This window comes from Antechinus flavipes, chromosome 2, assembly GCF_016432865.1.
Source record: "Antechinus flavipes isolate AdamAnt ecotype Samford, QLD, Australia chromosome 2, AdamAnt_v2, whole genome shotgun sequence".
Lineage (NCBI taxonomy): Eukaryota > Metazoa > Chordata > Mammalia > Dasyuromorphia > Dasyuridae > Antechinus > Antechinus flavipes.
In genome coordinates, this window is record NC_067399.1 from 40,295,201 (window position 1) to 40,313,652 (window position 18,452).

Genomic DNA, 18,452 nt, shown 5'->3' on the forward strand with positions numbered 1-18,452 from the left:
TGATTGATTGATCTTGGTATCAAATCACTAAAAGAGCCACGTTTGGAAATGAAGACCTTTTTGTAATACACTCTTTGAGCGAAAGGCAATGAACAGGAGAAATAGGACAGGGAGAGGAATGGCAATCAATCCCATTATTTCTGCAAACAGAGGCTATTTTATATTCTGGGAATCTTAATTTTCATCAGTCCTATTTTTTTGCATTAAATTTCACTTTATTATTAACATTTTATGATAGAGGATTATTATTCCAGTCATTACTGTAGACTGAAAAAATAATCAATCATATATCCAATATGATGAACTTTGATAAATTCCAATGAAAAACCAAATAGTGAATCAAAGTATTTTACATTAATACTTTACAAAAAATGTGCTATTTTAGCATCACATTTCAATGAATTTTACTATTAAATTATGAGCATTATACATCAACATGTCACATTTTAAAATAAAGCACTATTTGGGTATTTAATATTTAAAATAATGAATATCTGGCATAAATGAATACATGTAAATATATGTATATATGTATAATAAAAATACATATACATAATACATATAAAATATTTTTAAAAGCAGAATATATGCTCTACATATTTACATTACAAAAATATATTTACCTGAACACAAATTTGTTTGACTGGAGCATTTTTTTCTGAAGCCTTTAATAAACTTAGTATTTTTAGCTTTATTTATTCTAGATACTTGATATGCAACTGTGCTGCAAACTAATATTTTAAACCAAGAAGGAACATGAGTAATCACTAACACTTAAGAGATGTTACGGGGGCATCTGAGAACATGCAAGTTTAACACATCCAGCATAGAAAACTATACCCACTGGTTTCATAAGTACTATATTAAAAAAAAAAAAACAGGGAATAAAACCCAGGCTTCTCTCTATCATAACCAACTCTTCAAAATTTGGTTGAAAGTAATGCTACAAATGGCTAGATTTCCATCAGCCAGTTCCTAGATCCCAAGGTCATGTCAAGGTAGACAAGTCTGGGTGCTCACCTGCTCCATCTCTTGCTGTTGCTTCGCAGCTGCTTCTAATGCAGCCAGTTCTTTCAGCCTTGCTCGTAAATGGGCCAGTTTCCCACCTCTCGCTGCTCCTTTCGCTCCCATCTTTCCTGCTGCTGCTAGAGCAGCTGAGAAAAGTTTAGGAGTCCCAGCCCTCGGAGGAAGGATGAGTATGCTTTTCTGTTCCTTGGGTTTGTTGTTATTTCTTAGCATCCTCCTATAAAAGATAATAGTAATTCATACTTGTTCAGAAAAAATCCAAAAATCAAATGTCACCAGCAAATCCCCAAAGTCAGCAGGGAATTTTTGCATATTATGACTATGAAATAAATGCTTTGGCTAAACATAGGCTTGTATCATAAATACAACATCATGGATGATGGTACTTCCACTATTGGTCCAGACCATGAGCATACTATTGCCTTTTCATCTTATACAAGTCTTTCCATACATGTCTCTCTGTAAATACTCCATCAAGAACTCATCCAAAACACTGACGATGTTCCTTTTCTCCTTTTAATATTGGGTGGTTGCCAGGGGAACACTTGAGCTACACATCTATTACCTCTCACACTCTCCATAAGACCAGGCTACAATGGAAAGCAACATTGGGAGGGACTATTTGCAACCTATTAGCAAGAAAGGTTTCCATGAGCTGTTCTGTAAAGGGCGTAATCATGAACATGGGTCAGGGGAAACTTAGTCTAACATTTAATAATCCAACACTCCTAATGAGCAAATTTAATCATTAGGATTCATCAACCTATACTGTCAACTAAAATAATTTGCTAAAACTTCTTTTGTTCTTCCTTTGTTATAGTCACCAGTGCCTTTAAACAAGAGAAATCATGATTCAATGAGACATACTGGATGAGTTGCGAGTTGTTTTCCAGTTCGCATTCTGTGGTCCAAAGGTCCCTTCCAATTCCAATGCATCATCAATATGCAATGCAATGCTTGTTTTTCTAAGAAGGATTTCCCCATCTGTCTCCCAACCCTTCCCCATAGTCAGTATTTCACAATTCTCAGGAAGCCTCAAGGTCTTGCTTAAGCCAATGAATTATTACTTTTTACAGAAGGCCTAAGTGCCCAGGAGTCTGTTGCATCAAGTATCCAATGCAAATTTTTCAGTTTGACATTTTGAAGCTGGTTCCTTTCTACCTTTCAAGATTCACACTTTAGTGCCCTCACCTCAAAATTTGCATTTCAATTATGCTGGACCATTTAATGTGTTTCCCTTGTATAAAGCATCATCTTCCATCCCTTTGCATACCTGGAACATACTCCTTTTGCCTCCTAGAATCCCTGCTCTCCTTTAGAATTTAGCTCAGGTACAAACTTTTTTCTGAGGTCTTTCTTAATCGTTCTTACCCTTACCTATTGCTAGGGCACACCTCCAAAAACCACCTTATGTTCTCTCTATACATCCACACATATACATGTGGTCATGTGTGCATATGTGCACATGTATGTATTCATACGTGTCTGATTCCCTGGAGTAAAATCTTTTTGCAAGAAGAACCTCAGTTTTGTCTTTGTATCTGTGCTTAAAACAGAGCCTCACCTACATAATAAGTGCTTAATAAATGCTGTATCAATTGTCTCTTGATGTTTAATCACGGAATCATGTCTGACTTCTAGGTGACCCTGGACAACTATAATGTCCATGAGGTTTTCTTGGCAAAGATGATTTTTTTTACTGTCATTTAATATTCATCTATCCACCCCAAAGATTCAATACAGCTAAAAAAAATCACCCATCCTTTTGCAATTGTCTTTGGAACCCCATGTTAGCTTCAACTCATTTCTACCATGAACATTCCTGACATTTGTCCATTACCTGCCCTAGCTTCCATTTGCTGTATATTTAGTTTAAAATTCTAAGTTGTTTGGTGAGTACCCTGTGCATCCACATTGATCCTAATGTGAATCAAACACATGCTCCTTTACCACCTCTTTTTAACTGCTTCTTGTAGACTCTTCAGAATTTAATTTTTGAGCATCTTCTATCCCACCTGGGACAACTTCCTCTGAAGCATTTTAGCATAGCATATTCTACTTGTCTTTCCACTGAACCCTGCTTTCCCAAAATCTAGAGAACATGTCAAAAGGGGTCCAGATTTCCTCTCCTTTATCAAAACTGTCTATCAAAACTTTAGGATGGAGTGATCACTTTCATCACATCATCACCATGGAAACCGATTTCTCCACATTAATGAGAATCAGGTGCAGAATTGGGTTTTTATTTCTTAATTCTACCATCATTTGAAGACTGAGATCATCTCTAAGATAGGTCAAGAGGTTATTAGCTATTCTGCTTTGGATGTTTAAATAATTGAAGTTTATATTATCTTGTCTGGGACTATTAGATGGTACACTGGATAGCATGCTGGGCCTGGAGTCAGGAAAACCTAAGTTCGAATTCAGCCTCAGACACTCATTAACTTTGTTTCATTATCTGTAAAATGAGCTGGCGAAGGAAATGGCAAACCACTCCAGAACATTTGCCAGGAAAACCCTAAATGGGGTCACAAAGAGTCAGATATGACTGAAAACAACTAAACAAAAATTAGCTTGTCTGTAGTTGTAGCAAAATACTGCCAGCTTCTTTAGGGGTGCTCTTTGGCTATGAATTCCAAAATGAATATACTTATCCTTTGAACATAACCGTTTGATAGCTACATTATGTCTACATCAGATACCTGCCCATCCTGAAGTCTCCCTATGGCATGTTCTTGACATGGTTCAAACAACTAATAATAATAATAACAAACATCATAAAATTCTTAAAGATTTGCTAAGTGTTGTAACCCCATTATCTTATTTGACACAATCTACTGAGAAAAATCCTAATTGTTAGAGGAAGCTCCATCAGGCAGTATAGCTTGATGGCTCATTCTATTAACTGAAGACATGTTTCTGTTGACTTCAGGTGGCAGGTCAGAAATCACTTCTCCAATACCACTCTCATCCTTCCTTATTACAAATCAATAATTCTGGACCAGCCCCTAAAATGTCATCTATGTATCTTTTGAGCCTTGTGTCAGGACACATTGAACAAGATGCACTTTGCAGAGATCCCTCACAAAATTTTTCTTACTCGCCCACAGGATCAAGGAAACTCTGGGAACATCTATTTAGGGCTTATTCTTGCTTTAGCGCCCCAAGCTCTAAGAATATAAAAAATTTTCTTATATATATATAAGAATGTATTTTATATTAATATAAGAATATAACAAAAATATATAAGAATATAACAAAAATTTCATTTGATCTGAAATGAAATGTAGGCTGGGTTTATATTGGAATCCCTCAAATAATAAAATTAAGCATTTGTATAGTGCTTTATGGTTTGTAAAAAGTACTTTACAAATATTTTGATGCTTGTAATATCCATAGGAGTAGGTGTTATTAATTCCATTTTGAGAGTTGAATCATTTTTCAGTCATGGTCAACTTTTTGTGACCCCACTCAGGCTTTTTTTTGGCATGAATACTATAATGATTTGCCTTTTTTTTCCTCCAGCTTATTTTACAGAAAAGAAAAGAAAGACAAGTAAATTATTAACAAATTTATAAATTAATTATAAATTAATATTAATAAGTATATCTATCTTTTATAACTATGTAACTGGAATTGTGCAAAATTTTCTCAGATGAAAAGGGATCAAGAGTGGAAAAAAGTTCAAGAAGCTCCTCTTTTAAAGGTAGCTGAATCTAATCATTCCAATTATGTGCCTAATAGAGTAATAATGTCCTTAAGTCTTGGACACCTTAAGGGAGAGGAGTTTGAAGAATCATGGAATCAGGGAATGTTAAGGGATTATTTAGTACAACTTCTTTATTTATTTAAAATTATATTCTATATTATATTATTCTAGAATATAAATATTCTATATTTATTTATTTATTCTGATCCAGATCCCTTGCACCAGAATCACACAACTGTTAAGTTTCTGAGGCTGTATTTGAACTCAGAAAGATGAATCTTCTCCACTCCTGGCCAGGACTTGGTGCACCATGGCACTACCTAATTGCGTCCACCCCATTTTAAAGATAACTGAGGGTGGCAGAAGTTAATTGATCATACAACTAAGACATTTCTTAGGTTATATTTGAATTCAGGTCTTATTCACTACAGGATCAATTCTCTACCTTACCACAACACCTTGCTGCTTCTGTCAGGCAATCAGAAAACTTCTCTACTTTCTGGAGAACCATCCAGCAATTCTCCCTTCCATGTTCTACCTTCTCTCAACATTCTACCTAACTTAGAAGGAGGGGACAATTCTGTGTGGCTCCTTGGAGCATCCAGTCCCTGGTGCACTGATCTCTGCAGTACCAGCAAGAACAAGATCCTTTGGTTTTGTTCCTCCTCCTGGAACATGATCATTCCTCAGTGCACATGATTCTTTGCTGTATTAATCCTTCCGATAATAGCATGGACATTTATTAGGTCTTCTTTTATTCTATAGTTTCCACCAATTCATTGTCTCCATCTAGTAACAAATCATCAGTCCTCCTGAAAGAACCGTACTCTCCAAGTCCCAGATGAAGCTTACAATCCCCAGCTCCTTTACCCATCCACGTGCCATATCCAAAAATAGCCCCCTACTAGCACATGTGCATCCTAGCCCACAAAGGGCATCCTGGTGTACAAAGGGAAAGGAACACATTTGCATATCTACTATATTTTATGATTATAAATTGGACAAGTAGACAACCAAGGCACTTGGCTAATATGGGGTCACATTGTTCCTATGATATGGAAAGAGGTTGTACAAGGATCAATGAAATGCTACAAAGCCCCTGTCACTTGTCCATTCAGAATAAATTTCCTCTAGATCAGCAGTTAATATCAACCATGCTTTATTATTTAGCAACTTTGGGATAATGCTGTCATTCATTCTATTCTATTCTACCATTTTGATGATCTCTTTTGTCCTCATATTGTTGGAAATGGCACAGAATTTGAATCTTTCCATTTTGGAACTTAAAGATTAAGGTAAGTATGAAATATTTCACCTCTCTGACTCCTCTCCCTCAGAAATGCTGAATTCACAATAAATTTTGTCTTTCTATAAAGGGTCAGAGTAATCATGTTAGCTTAATATTATTCTCTAAAGCTTCTTAAACTGTGGGTCATGACCCTATATGGAGTCATGTAAATGAGGGTCATGAAATTATAATTTATTAATAGTAAATACTTGATTTGTATGTCTATTTTTTATACGTATACACCCAAGGTTGTGTAAAAATTTCTTAGATGAAAAGGCAAATGGAAAAAGTTTAAGAAGCTCTGCCCTAAAGCAAGTGAACTGCATCTTTCCAATTATTCTTGGTACAGTAATGTCCTTAATTCTTAGATTCTTTAAGGAAGAGGAGGGTATGAACCACAGATTCATAGAATGTTAGGGGATTATTTAGTCCAGCTTCATTATTCTGAGAATAAAGGAGACAGAGTTGACTTGCTAAAAACAGAAATGGCAGTAAAAAAAAAGAGCCCAAGGTCAATTCTGATATCTCTTCCAATCTCTACCTTCACTCCAGAAACCATGATTTAGGAAGCAGTTCTCTCTAGCTGGCACTGCCAGGAGCCATGGGGACGGGTGTGGTGTATTGGCAATGCAATGGAATATATAGGATTTGTGAGGTGTGCTCCACTAGAATATGTGACATCAACAATAAACTTATTGAAGACCATAAATAGGGCCATAATGGACTTCTCTGATATGGAATCAACAAAAACTCCTTTAAATTTCTATACCCTTCTTGTACAATTCCAAAATTCTTTACAAAACATTCTGTATAGATGTAGACAGACCTGTGATTTCCCTGGGGACTCCCAGAAGAAGAAACTTCCTCTACTCATATAGAACACTACTTTTTCTTTAGTTTATGGTCTTCCAGTAAGTGTCCAAATTATTGACCACATTTCTAAGGAATCACATACCTGGCTTTCTTCCGAAGCAACTTCTGAGACTCTGGATAGTGAACCAAAATTTCATTCAAATCCTTCTTATCCAAAATGAAAAGGTTGGTGAACCCATGAGCCACTACATTCGCTGTGCGACGATTTCCTCCACCAACAGCCAACAAGCTAATTATTTGAGAGAATAAAGAGAGCAGGCAAAACCACTGAGCGCTTGAATTGTGTGGTTGTGAAATCTTTAGTCTGACCTTGCTAGCTCAACCATTAAATGAGACAATATCTGTAAAGTGCTTAGTCTCGTGCCTAGCACATAGTAAATAAATAATCAATGTTGGTTCCTTTGTCTTCTTCCCCTCCCTTAAACCACCATGAAGTCGCCAAAGCAGCTAAAAGACTATGTGCCCCAATCTGGGAATGCAGGGAAAGAAAAATAATTTGTTAGCAATTGGCAGCTGGTTTTAGAACTCCATTGAAAGGAAATTCAATGAAATTATAGGAATGTTTCAACTCTGGTCTCACTAGTCCTAGTTTCATTGATTACTGTCTCTCTTACCCCCACCCCACCATCCCAAAGTCTGACCTCATTTCCCCAATTCTCCCCTCCTCCACCCTACCCCCACCTCTTTCCCACCCCTGGTTCCTTCCTAACCTTATTTCTCCAAATACAGATCCTGCTTTCAGAGTCACAAGAACAGATTTGCCATCTGGCCCGCCTAGTACCTGGACTTGTCCAGCTTGGATAATGTACATTTCTCTTCCAATTTCTCCCTGAAATAAAAAAAAAAAAAAAGAAAAGTTGCTAATGTTTAAATACTGTACAGGAATATTTTAATCACAAAAGCCCCCACCCCCAAATCAGACCTATTCATTACAGAGCTTTGGTTTATTTTAGTTATTTATTAATTTCAAGACTTGGTCTTCTTATCTTGCCAAGTGCATGTGAACTACTCACATGGCCTAATCCCGCTTTCCCTGGCATGGAAGTTTTGTTCCATTCTATCTATGATCTTTTCTTAAACAACCTAGTGGCCCCCTGATCCAAGAGACTCAGCATATTCACACAGAACTTAATGCTTAATGCTAAAATCAGTTTAGCCCAATGACACTCAGAACTCCTGAGCTCAAGAGATCCATCAGCCTCAGCTTCCCAAGGAGCTCACTGCTCTTTTCTGCATACAAGATCAAGATCTGACTTTGTCACATTTCTTCTAACTAGATGTGTGACCATAACCAGGGTATTGATGCTTTCTGAGTCTCCATTTCTGCATTTATAAAATGGATAAAATAATAACACCAAATGGGAGAACCAAATGACATAACATATGTAAAGCATTCTGCAAATTTTCAAGCATTATATAATATCAGTATAATAACTGTTATTATTACCATCTCTACTATACTCACTTCACATGGTTGATCAAACAAGATGCTAGATATCAACATTTTTTGAAAAGTATAAGCAGTTGTGCTCATATGATGCATTAGTACTACTGATAATAATTAGCATAATCATCTATTTGCAAGTAGACAATTTGTACATTCCAGTTATGACTTTCCAATCATTCTTTCTTTCATATAGTCTCCATTGTTCCTTCTGACTTCTTCTTTGTCATTTACACAAATAAATAAACAAATTAATGAATGAATAAACAAGCGAATGAATGAATGGATAAATAAATAAATACCTTCTTGCACACATAGTCATTGGGCAGGTAAACAACAGACCTTAGCCTCTTTAGCATATCAAAAATCATTTGCCTGTCACAGCCCTATTCCAAGAAAGGGAGAGAGGAAAAGAGTCAGGATTTAAAGACAAACAGATTGGAATCCACATAATTAATGAGGTTTAACTTTGACTCAACTGGCAAATGTGTACCTGAAAAAGAGCCACCTTGCTGACAATGTCATAGTTGACATCAATGGCAAGATCCAGTCGCATCTTATCTGGGAGCTGCACCATCAACTCAGATTCATCTGATGAATGGGAAGAAGAAATACATCATTTATTCCTTATTTGAAAGTTCATTTACACTGGATGACACATGAGTTCAGTATCCTATCAGTATCTAAATGAATGTGGAGGATTACATTTAGGTCTTTTGATCAAAAACACATACAAATTATGGTAGAATTTGAGAGGGTGTCTATATATGGAAGAAGGGGTCTGTAATTTCCAAAGGATGGTATAGGCCAGGATCAGCTACCATAACAGAACAGAGCACTGTTATACTGTTGGTGGAGGGAGGAGATTGGTGATGATGATGGTTTTTTCCTCTATAATCCAGGGGCAAAAAAAATTCTTTCTCTGGATTTGGAAGAATTCTGAGAAACTCAAAAAAAAGTGTAATTATTTTGTCCATTTCCAAGAATTATAATCCTAAAGTCCATGTACCTGAGAGATGTGGTACTAAAAAGACTGAATAGGAATACTGGTCCAACTCTTGATTGATTGAAGGCAGATTATTGATAGTCTGATATCTCAGAGCTATTTTAGCCCTGCTGCCTGAGACTTGGAGACATTTCTTCTAACTTTCTAAATGAACTTAAGTAGGATAAAATTATCTAAGGAGAGGCAGAACTAGGCTCAGCAGGAGGCAAGGTACAGGGAGGCTAATTTTGGCTTGATATGAAGTTATACTGTGTAAACATAATATAAGATGCCCCATGAAGTAATGAGCTCACCACCACTAAATGCTTAAGGAGACACTGGGTGATCATTCACTTAATAAGTCTTAGTGAATATTCCTACAAGATGTAGGAATTTGGACCACATGATCATTGAGGTCCCATCAATATAAGATCCTATGAGACCAAGCCATGTTAAACAAAACTAGGGATGTAAGCCAAATAGGAATTGTATAATCAGAACCTTGGCTAGCGATTTTGGTGCTTCGAGGCAAATAGCATTCTCCTATATAATTCAATGTGAAAATAATAGAGATAAAGATAAGATCTGTGATTTCTTTGGTATAAGGAGTTCCCAGTAAGAAACTGCCTCTACCAAGGCAGAACAGCCCTTCTCTGCAATATAGTCTTAATAAGTAGCCTAAGGTACTGAGAAATTAAACAACTTGTCCAGGGTCATACAGTAAGTAGGAGTCAGAGGCAGGATTTAAATCTAGGTCTTCCTAGTTTTGAGACCAGTTCCCTTCATTAGACCAAATTATCTCCCTTTGTGAGATATTAAGCCAATGCAATTGAGTTGGTGGGAAGAAGACCCTAGGAAACAAAGCCCTGTAAGAATTCCTGGACAATGGAAAAATACTGATGAGGTATTTATCAACTGGATTGAAACAAATGTCAGGGTTAGTAGAACAATACAGCTCAGTTGTACTGCTTGAAAAGGGGCAGGGAAAAAAGGAATATGAGAGCAGAGCCAGGGAGAAATTGCTGCTGATAATTTCAGATTTTAACTAATTGTTTTTATTGTGTGCTAAGTTCAATTGTTTCTATGCTATTAAAGGAATACAAGAACTAGCAAGATATAAAGGTAACAAAACTTTATTTATTTATACACTCTTTTAAAATTATTTTAAATTTTGGCACCCACTAAATTTTACTATCCTGGGACAAAACTCTTAGTACCTATACCTAATTATTGCTCTGCTTCAAAAGCACTCTAAAGTCTGAATAAAATAATTTCTATTTTATTGGCTATTTAAAGATTATCTCTATTTCTGATCCCTCATCTTATAAATAAATGAATTTACTTTTTTTTGTGAAGCAATAGAAAACAAAATGTGAAAGTTAAATATGTAAGTTATTAAATCAGAAAAGGCATTTTCATTGTTAAAGGCTGCAAATATTTAAGTAGAAATATGTTTCTCATAGATGCACTCAAAAACTCAATTGAGAACATTTTAAAAGGATGAATAAATAAATAAAAAGGAAGAAAAACACAGCTAGGATTTTGAGGCTATGAAATGATAGTTATGCAAAGTAACCATAACTCATTTCTAGCACTTACAAGTGGCCTCCTTGGATTTCATTGTTAATATTTCATTGTAATTATCTCTCGAGAAGGAAGCATAGATAAGAGACCACGTGATTCAGTAAGAAAAGCCCTGAACTATAAGCCAATAACCTGGCCTTTCTCTTTGGTCTACTTCTAACTATCTGTGGGACCTTCAGCAAGTCAGTCATAACTTCTATGAACTTGTTTTTTCCTATACTCCTTTGATGGGATCTTATTAGGATCAAAAGAAGAAATAGATGTGAGAATTTGAATAGTTTAAAGTGTTTTCTTCTTCTTTTTTCTTTATTGCCAAACATTTATTTTCTCTTCTTCTCATCTCTCCACCCACATCGAAAAGAAAAAAAAAAACATTTGTAACAAATATGCATGGTCAAGAAAAAGAAATTCCCACACTGTCCATGTCCAAAAAAGTGTCTGTCTGCATCTTGAGTCCATTAACTATATGCATCATCATTGGTCTCCCTGGAATCATGGGTCATCACTGCATTGATGAGAGCTCTTAAGTCTTTCCAACTTGTTTGTATTAATAATCTTGTTGTTATTGTGTAAATTGTTCTTCCAGCTCTTCTCACTAATACAAAGTGCTTTGCAAATAAAAGTATGGGACATGTCTTTCTCACCCAACCTTACCGCATTTGGGAAAGCAGAATTATACAGAATCTCAGAATTGTAAAGAACTTCAGAGGCTGAGTTGTTGCCAGAGGCTGAGGGCTAGAAGAAGCCTTCTCATTTTATACTAACTGTGGTTAAAGTTAAGTATATTCCATGAAATATGGACAGGGGAGCATCCTATGGACACTCTCCATTTCTGATAACATGTTAGCTTAGATCCAAAAGTCTTATACTTTGGAATGATGAAGTAATCTCTTGGTCCCTCTGCTCCCCTCTTTATGACAAAGTTTTGTGTCTAAGAAAAATGGCTGTGAACCATGATCTGCTCAGTAGTCATTAAAAGAAGTGACTCTGTCTTCTTGTGAATTTTCTATCTGTCTCTTCTCTCTTTCATTCTTTTCTCTTTCTCTTTCCTCTCTCTCTCTTTCTTTTTTTGTCTCTGTTTCTCTGTCTCTCTGTATGAGTCTCTCTCTGTCTCTGTTTCTTTCTTTCTCTGTGTCTCTTTTTCTCTGTGTGTCTCTCTCTGTCTCTCTTTTTCTTTCTTCTCTTTGTTAATCTCTCTATCTCAACTTTGGGAGCGACTTTCAAGATCTAACACAGGGTAATTGAATGAGAACTCATCAAAAAGTCTTGTAAAATCAAGATATGCATTTAATGAACTTTATTTCATGTAGGAAATGTGCTGTGTACCTTTTCTTCATAGATACTAATGTGGTAATGGAGAGGGAAGGGTATATGACCCTAAAGAGATGGAAGGAAAAATGTATACTTTTATTCTTGCTATATTTTTGAAGGAAATATTCCTGCCTAATATTAAATGAAACTGCAGTGCCAATCATTGATATGTAGCAATATAGAGGACACTGCTGGCGAGGGTGTGAGCTTTGATACTTGAGGGCTTTGATGTAAGCATCAAAGAGATACCCACAAACCCCTCAGGGTGCCCTAGAAACTTGATGGAGAGATGTAGTCTGACTGGCTTTGAAGAGTGACCCAGAGTGGACTTTTTACTTAGATATAGCCATATGTCTTGTACACTTCCTCTGAAAGGTCACAATGTAAGGAAATTTGGAGAAAAACATACAAATGGGAGCTACTTTTAATACCACTGACTAGATACATTAGGCAAATAAACCTTATGGAAGTAGAAACTTCAAATGGGATACAGATCTTACCCAGCATGCCTTGAGAATGCCACGTATATTCATACCAGGTCTTAACACGATTCTGAACCGATCTTGGGATTTTATAGAAATTCATGTACTTGACAGTACTATCCATGCAGCTCCTGTAATATGTTTGTCCTGCAGTTGCTGCTCCAACTACATCTCTCATCTGGGAAGGGCAGAGAAGAGAGTCCAAGTAAAATTAAGAAAAACATTAGCAATTTTAAATTAGATTAGACTGGGTATCCTCTTTTAAAGAGACTTTCTTACTTCATATGTATAATACATGTCATATTTCTTGCCTTTTCAATGGGTAAAAGAGGGAGGTAAAGAGAGGGAGAGAATTTGGAACTGAAAATAAAAAATAAATAATTTTTTTAAAAAATGAAAGATGTCTTAAATTCTCAGTTAGTCATTTTTATACTTTATAATAGAAATTTGTTTTACTGAGACCGCCCTCAATCAAACTCAATGCATAAGATGCTTTTACAAATCATAGAATCTCAGGTTTGAGAGGGAGCTCAGAACTCAGCTAGCCCAAGACAGAACGAGACAGAATCCTAGTTGAAAGAACCCTGTCATCATCCAGCATCTTCCCAAAGACCTTGCTTGGGTGGAGAGGAGGACTGCTTAGCAACTCCTGAGATAACCCATTCCACTTTGGGCAACTCCAGTTGTTGGGAAGTTTTCCCATAAAGCTCCCTCTTCAATTTCCACTCATTATTCTTAGCTCTACCTTTTGGGCTTAAACAAAATAAAACTACTTCCTCTCACTTATGAGGACCCTTCATATATTTGAAGATTTCTATCATGTTATAGCTAAGTCTTCTCTTCTTCATACTAAACATTCCTAATTCCTGCAATTAATTTTCACACAACATTGTCTCCAGAACCTTGAATATCTTGTTATCCCTGACATGGATATGTTTTAACTTATCAATGGTCTTCTTAAAATTAGGTACCCAGAATCGAACACTATAATTTTTTTTTATTTTTCATTTTTAAATTATATATATATGTGTGTGTGTGCACTATAACTTAGAGAAAGTCTCTCTCTCTCTCTGAACAACAACAACTCTCACTCTCATTCTTTAAGGAGAATAAGATTCTCACTGTACACAATTGGGGCACCATGATTCTCTCAACCCAGCTTGAGATTCACTAGTTTTGGGGACTGCCCTATCACACTTTACTCTCAGTGAGTTTCAATATGTGAATTTTCAAATGGTCTTCCTGCCTCTATGCCCAGGATTCTACCCATTTTTACCACTTAAAAATGGAAAGGCTTTAACTCTGCTCCCATAAATCTGAAGAGATGCAGATCCTTTCAGAGTTCCCTTTCTGCCTTTCCCTACTTTCCTTTATTTATCTTCCCTTCTTTTCACACTCTCGTCCATACTCCATCCTTGTTGTTGTTCAGTCCTTTCAGTCTGTCTGACTCTTTATGACCCCTTCGGGAGGTTTCTTGGCAGAGACACTGGAGTGGTTTGCCATTTCCTTTTTTAGCTAATTTTACAGATGAGGAAACTGAGGCAGACAGTATGAAGGGATTAGTAGGTACACTAGTATTCTAGACACTAGTAGTTGTCTCAGAGTGAATTTGAACTCAGAAGAATGAGTCTCCCTGACTCCAGTCACACTATGCTGAAATCCTTAAACCACTTCTAAGCCTGAATCCATAAGACTGGCCCTTTGGAAAAGCATAATGTGAAGTTTTTCTCTGGTACCCTCAAAATCTTGCTCATTCTCCCTCCATCACTTCCTCCCCTTTTAGCACCTGCATCCCACCATTCACTCGGTGTTCTCCAACTGCTCTGATCCCTCCGGAAGTGCACCTAAGAAACCCATTCCTCAAGAACTGGGGATTTAGCAGGGGTCCTCTCAGCAGGAGATCTGGAGGAAGGGGGGACAGACACGCAGAGTGAACGGCTGAGGGGAGATTTTAGGCATTGAAGCGGGTCAGCCAGGGCCAGAGAGAGGTCTGAGGGGAGCGATTTCCCAGGATCTTTCCAAATCAGCCAGCAGAGGCCACTGCTGATCCTGCCTGTACTCACCTGTCCTATCATCACCGAGAAAGCAAAGACTCCCGTGAAATAGTTCAGCAGCTGGAAAACGATTTCAAAGAGAGTCTGAGGGTCAGGCAGTCCCCCGATGGTGATCAGGGTCTTGACAGCCCAATAATAACAGCGAATGTAACTAGAAAGAGAAAGAGAAGGGGGAGGGTGACTGGAGCAATCACTATTTGCTTGTGGAAAAGGAGGAGCTGAAGAAGACTTTTTTCCTTCTTTATTTTTGTACATCTTAGCTTAAGAGGTGCCCACACCCCATACTGGGGATAACTATGGCGATGTAAAAATAATAATAGCTAATTTATAAAGCACCTAGTATGTGCTATGCACTGTGCTAAGCACTTTACAATTATTATCCATTTTTGATCCTTGCAACAATCCTGGGAGGTAGATGCTGTTATTATCCCCCTTTTGCAGATGAGGAAACTAAGGTAAACTGAGGTTAAGTGACAAATCCAAGGTCATATAGCTAGTGAGATAATATTTTAACTCATGTCTTTTTTTTTTTAAGTATTATAGCTTTTTATTTATAAAACATATGCATGGGTAATTTTTCAACATTGATTCTTGCAAAACCTTCTGTTCCAACTTTTTCCCTCCTTTGCTCCCACGCCCTCCTCTAGATGGCAAATAGTCCAATACATTTAACTCATGTCTTCTTGACTCAAGAAGTCATTTTTTTAAAAGATACTCTTTCTAAAAAATAAAAAATAAAAAGAGGCATCCATATGTTCACAGGGCACTAGGTGGCACCATAGTGAATAGAATGCTGGGCTTGGAGTCAGAAAGACATCTTTCTGAGTTCAAATCCAGCTTCAGACATTTACTAGCTGTATCATCCTAGGCAAAGTCATTTCACCCTGCCTGCCTCAGTTTCCTCATTTGTAAAATGAGCTGGAGAAGGACATGGCAAACCAGTCTAGTGTCCTTGCCCAAAAAACTCCAAATGAGGTCATGAAGAATTGGACCCAACTGAAATGACTGAACTACAACACATGCTCATAAGTATACATCTGGTACAGGAAACAGAAGATTCTTAAGTGCTTATAAGCTTTGTGTCTTTGGTCCCTTTAAGAATCTGGTGATATAGCAACAACAAGACTATAAGATGATCAATTCTGATGGACGTGGCTCTCTTCAACAATAAGAGAATTCAAACCAGTTCCCCTTGTTCAGTGAAGAGAGCCATCTACACACAGAGAGAGAATCATGGGAACAGAGTGTGGAATACAACACAGCATTCTCATTCTCTCTGTTGCTGTTTGCTTGCATTTTGTTTTCTTTCTCAGTTTTTTTCTTCTTTCTTGATCTGATTTTTCTTGTGCAGCAAGATAAGTGCATAAATATATATAAACATATTGGATTTAACATATATTTTAACATATTTAATATGTATTGCACTACCTGTCAGCTAGGGGAGGGGATGGGGGGAAAGAGGGAAAAATTTGGAGGTTTTGCAAGGGTCCATGTTGGAAAATTACCGTTGCATATATTTTGTAAAGAAAAAGCTTTAATAATAATAAAAAAAAGAAGCTGGTGATAGCTAGGGGCCACTTCTCAGAATTATAATCTTAAATGCATAAAATTAAATACATGAGATTAAAAAACTAATTATACTTGAAATAGATATAAAATTTTTATAGTTCATGAATTCTAGATTAATAATAATAATTAGCAATTACATAGTACTTTACAGTTTGCAAAGCATTTTATAAGTAACCTTGAGAGATAGGTGTTATTATCCCCATTTTATAGTTGAGGAAACTGAGGCAAACAAAAATTAAGTGGTTTGCCCAAGATCACCCAGCTAGTATGTGTCCAAGGCTGGATCTAAAAGATCTTCTATATGTATACATAAATATACCCGTGCAAAAGAATAACCTACAAGGAAGCAAAGAAAAGATGAACAGTTCTAAATACAATGTCTTCTATTATTATATAAGCTTTCTTGAAATGGAAATTTATTGTTACAAATTTTGACTCTTCCCTGATATTTTGCCAAGCACATGAAAAAAAAAATTTGGGGGGGGGATGTTTTTTCTGTCTTTCTTTTTCTATTTTGTTTTTTTTTCTTGTTTTACATTTAAGTTTTAAATAAATAAATACTTTTTTAAAAAATCAGCAAACTACAAAAAAGAAAAGAAAAACAAAGTCAGGTCTTTCTGATTCCAAGCTCCCTTTTCTCTCCACTTACTAAGAATCCCTTACAGAATACCTTCTTCAGCCTGCCTGGAAACAAGTCTTCTAAATTCTGTGCAACCATTTCAGGAAGTACCCTTTTTTCAACTTCCCCTTTAGTTGTTTATAAAAATCAAGGGACCAGAAGGGCCTTTATATTTGTTTATTTTTATATATCCTTGCTCCTCTCCTAAGCTGTGTTTCTTTTTTCTTTTCTTTTTTTCCTTTCCTTTTCTTTCTTTTCAGCAAGACAATGGCAATTAGGTGACTTGTCCGGGGTCACGTAGCTATATATGTCTGCAGTGTTTCTCGAAAACAGGAAAGCTTACTCCCCGTAAGACCATCACATACCTGATTATACAGAGTCTAGATTTAAAGTCAATAAGTCATCTGAGTTAATCAATCAAAACGCATTTACTAAGCACCTACTATGTAACAGGTACTGAGCATTATCCAACTCCATTTTTGTTGATGAGATCCCCCCAATGAAGTGACTTTTCCAAGTTCACACAACTAGGAAGTGACAAAACAAGGATTTGAACCCAAATCTAGGGAGCAATCTTTCCAATATACTGTGCATCTCCCTGAATTCCAGAATCAGAGCTCCTTAAACTTGTATGTTTTCTGTCACTTTCACAGTCTGGTAAAGTCTATGGAGCCCTCTCACAATAATATTTTTAAATAGTTGAGGGAAATCACAAATTTTAATTCCAGATTAATGAAAATAGGAATGTAATTTTTTTCCCCATCCAAGTTCTAGCCCCTTGTAGTTTTTTTTGTCTTTATTAATTTTTTTTCAGCATTGACAGTTGCAAATTCTTTTATTCCAACTTTTTCCCTCCTTCCCCCTCCCCCCCTCCCCTAGATGTCAGGATGACCAATACATGCTAAATATGTTAAAGTATAAGTTAAATACAATATAAGTATGTATGTCCAAACAGTAATTTGCTGTATAAAAAGAGTCGGACTTTAAAATAGTGTACAATTAACCTGTGAAGGAAATCAAAAATTTAGGTGGACAAAAATAGAGGGACTGGGAATTCTATGTAGTGGTTCCTAGTCATCTCCCAGAGTTCTTTTGCTAGATGTAGCTGGTTCAATTCATTACTGCTCTACTGGAACTGATTTGGTTCATCTCATTATTGAAGAGAAACACGTCCATCAGAACCCCTTGTAGTTTATTAATGGAGCCATTCTATCCAGGATAAGAACTCTGATTCTATTGCACTCTCCCAAATAAGCAGCCATGTTGTATTTTATATTAAATGCCCAGCCCTTAACATGGGTCCCAGACCACAACGGGTGCTATTGAAAAGTTTAATTGAAATCAATGGACTTGTAATGATAAGAAACCAAGAATTCATGACTTCTCTAGCTGGTAGAATAATCACTAACCACCAGAGGGAGCTGGTTCAACCTGAACCAGAAGTGCTCAGCCCCTCTCGGACCCCCTCCTCATGCCTTGGAGCATCTCTAATGCTCAGCTCACATCCC

The 18,452-nt window shown here is 36.6% G+C and overlaps 1 protein-coding gene across 1 annotated transcript in view; it reads right to left on the reverse strand.

The window, feature by feature from the left end:
* CNGB1 (cyclic nucleotide gated channel subunit beta 1) overlaps nucleotides 1–18,452 on the reverse strand; it is a 78,465-nt gene that overhangs the window by 6,360 nt on the left and 53,653 nt on the right. The window contains exons 14-20 of the mRNA XM_051974561.1: nucleotides 14,766–14,907; nucleotides 12,721–12,880; nucleotides 8,834–8,931; nucleotides 8,643–8,726; nucleotides 7,607–7,725; nucleotides 6,979–7,125; nucleotides 1,021–1,243 (exon numbers count right to left, since the gene is read on the reverse strand). Of these exons, the coding sequence (XP_051830521.1) occupies nucleotides 1,021–1,243; nucleotides 6,979–7,125; nucleotides 7,607–7,725; nucleotides 8,643–8,726; nucleotides 8,834–8,931; nucleotides 12,721–12,880; nucleotides 14,766–14,907 (973 nt within the window). The remainder of the gene's footprint in view (nucleotides 1–1,020; nucleotides 1,244–6,978; nucleotides 7,126–7,606; nucleotides 7,726–8,642; nucleotides 8,727–8,833; nucleotides 8,932–12,720; nucleotides 12,881–14,765; nucleotides 14,908–18,452) is intronic.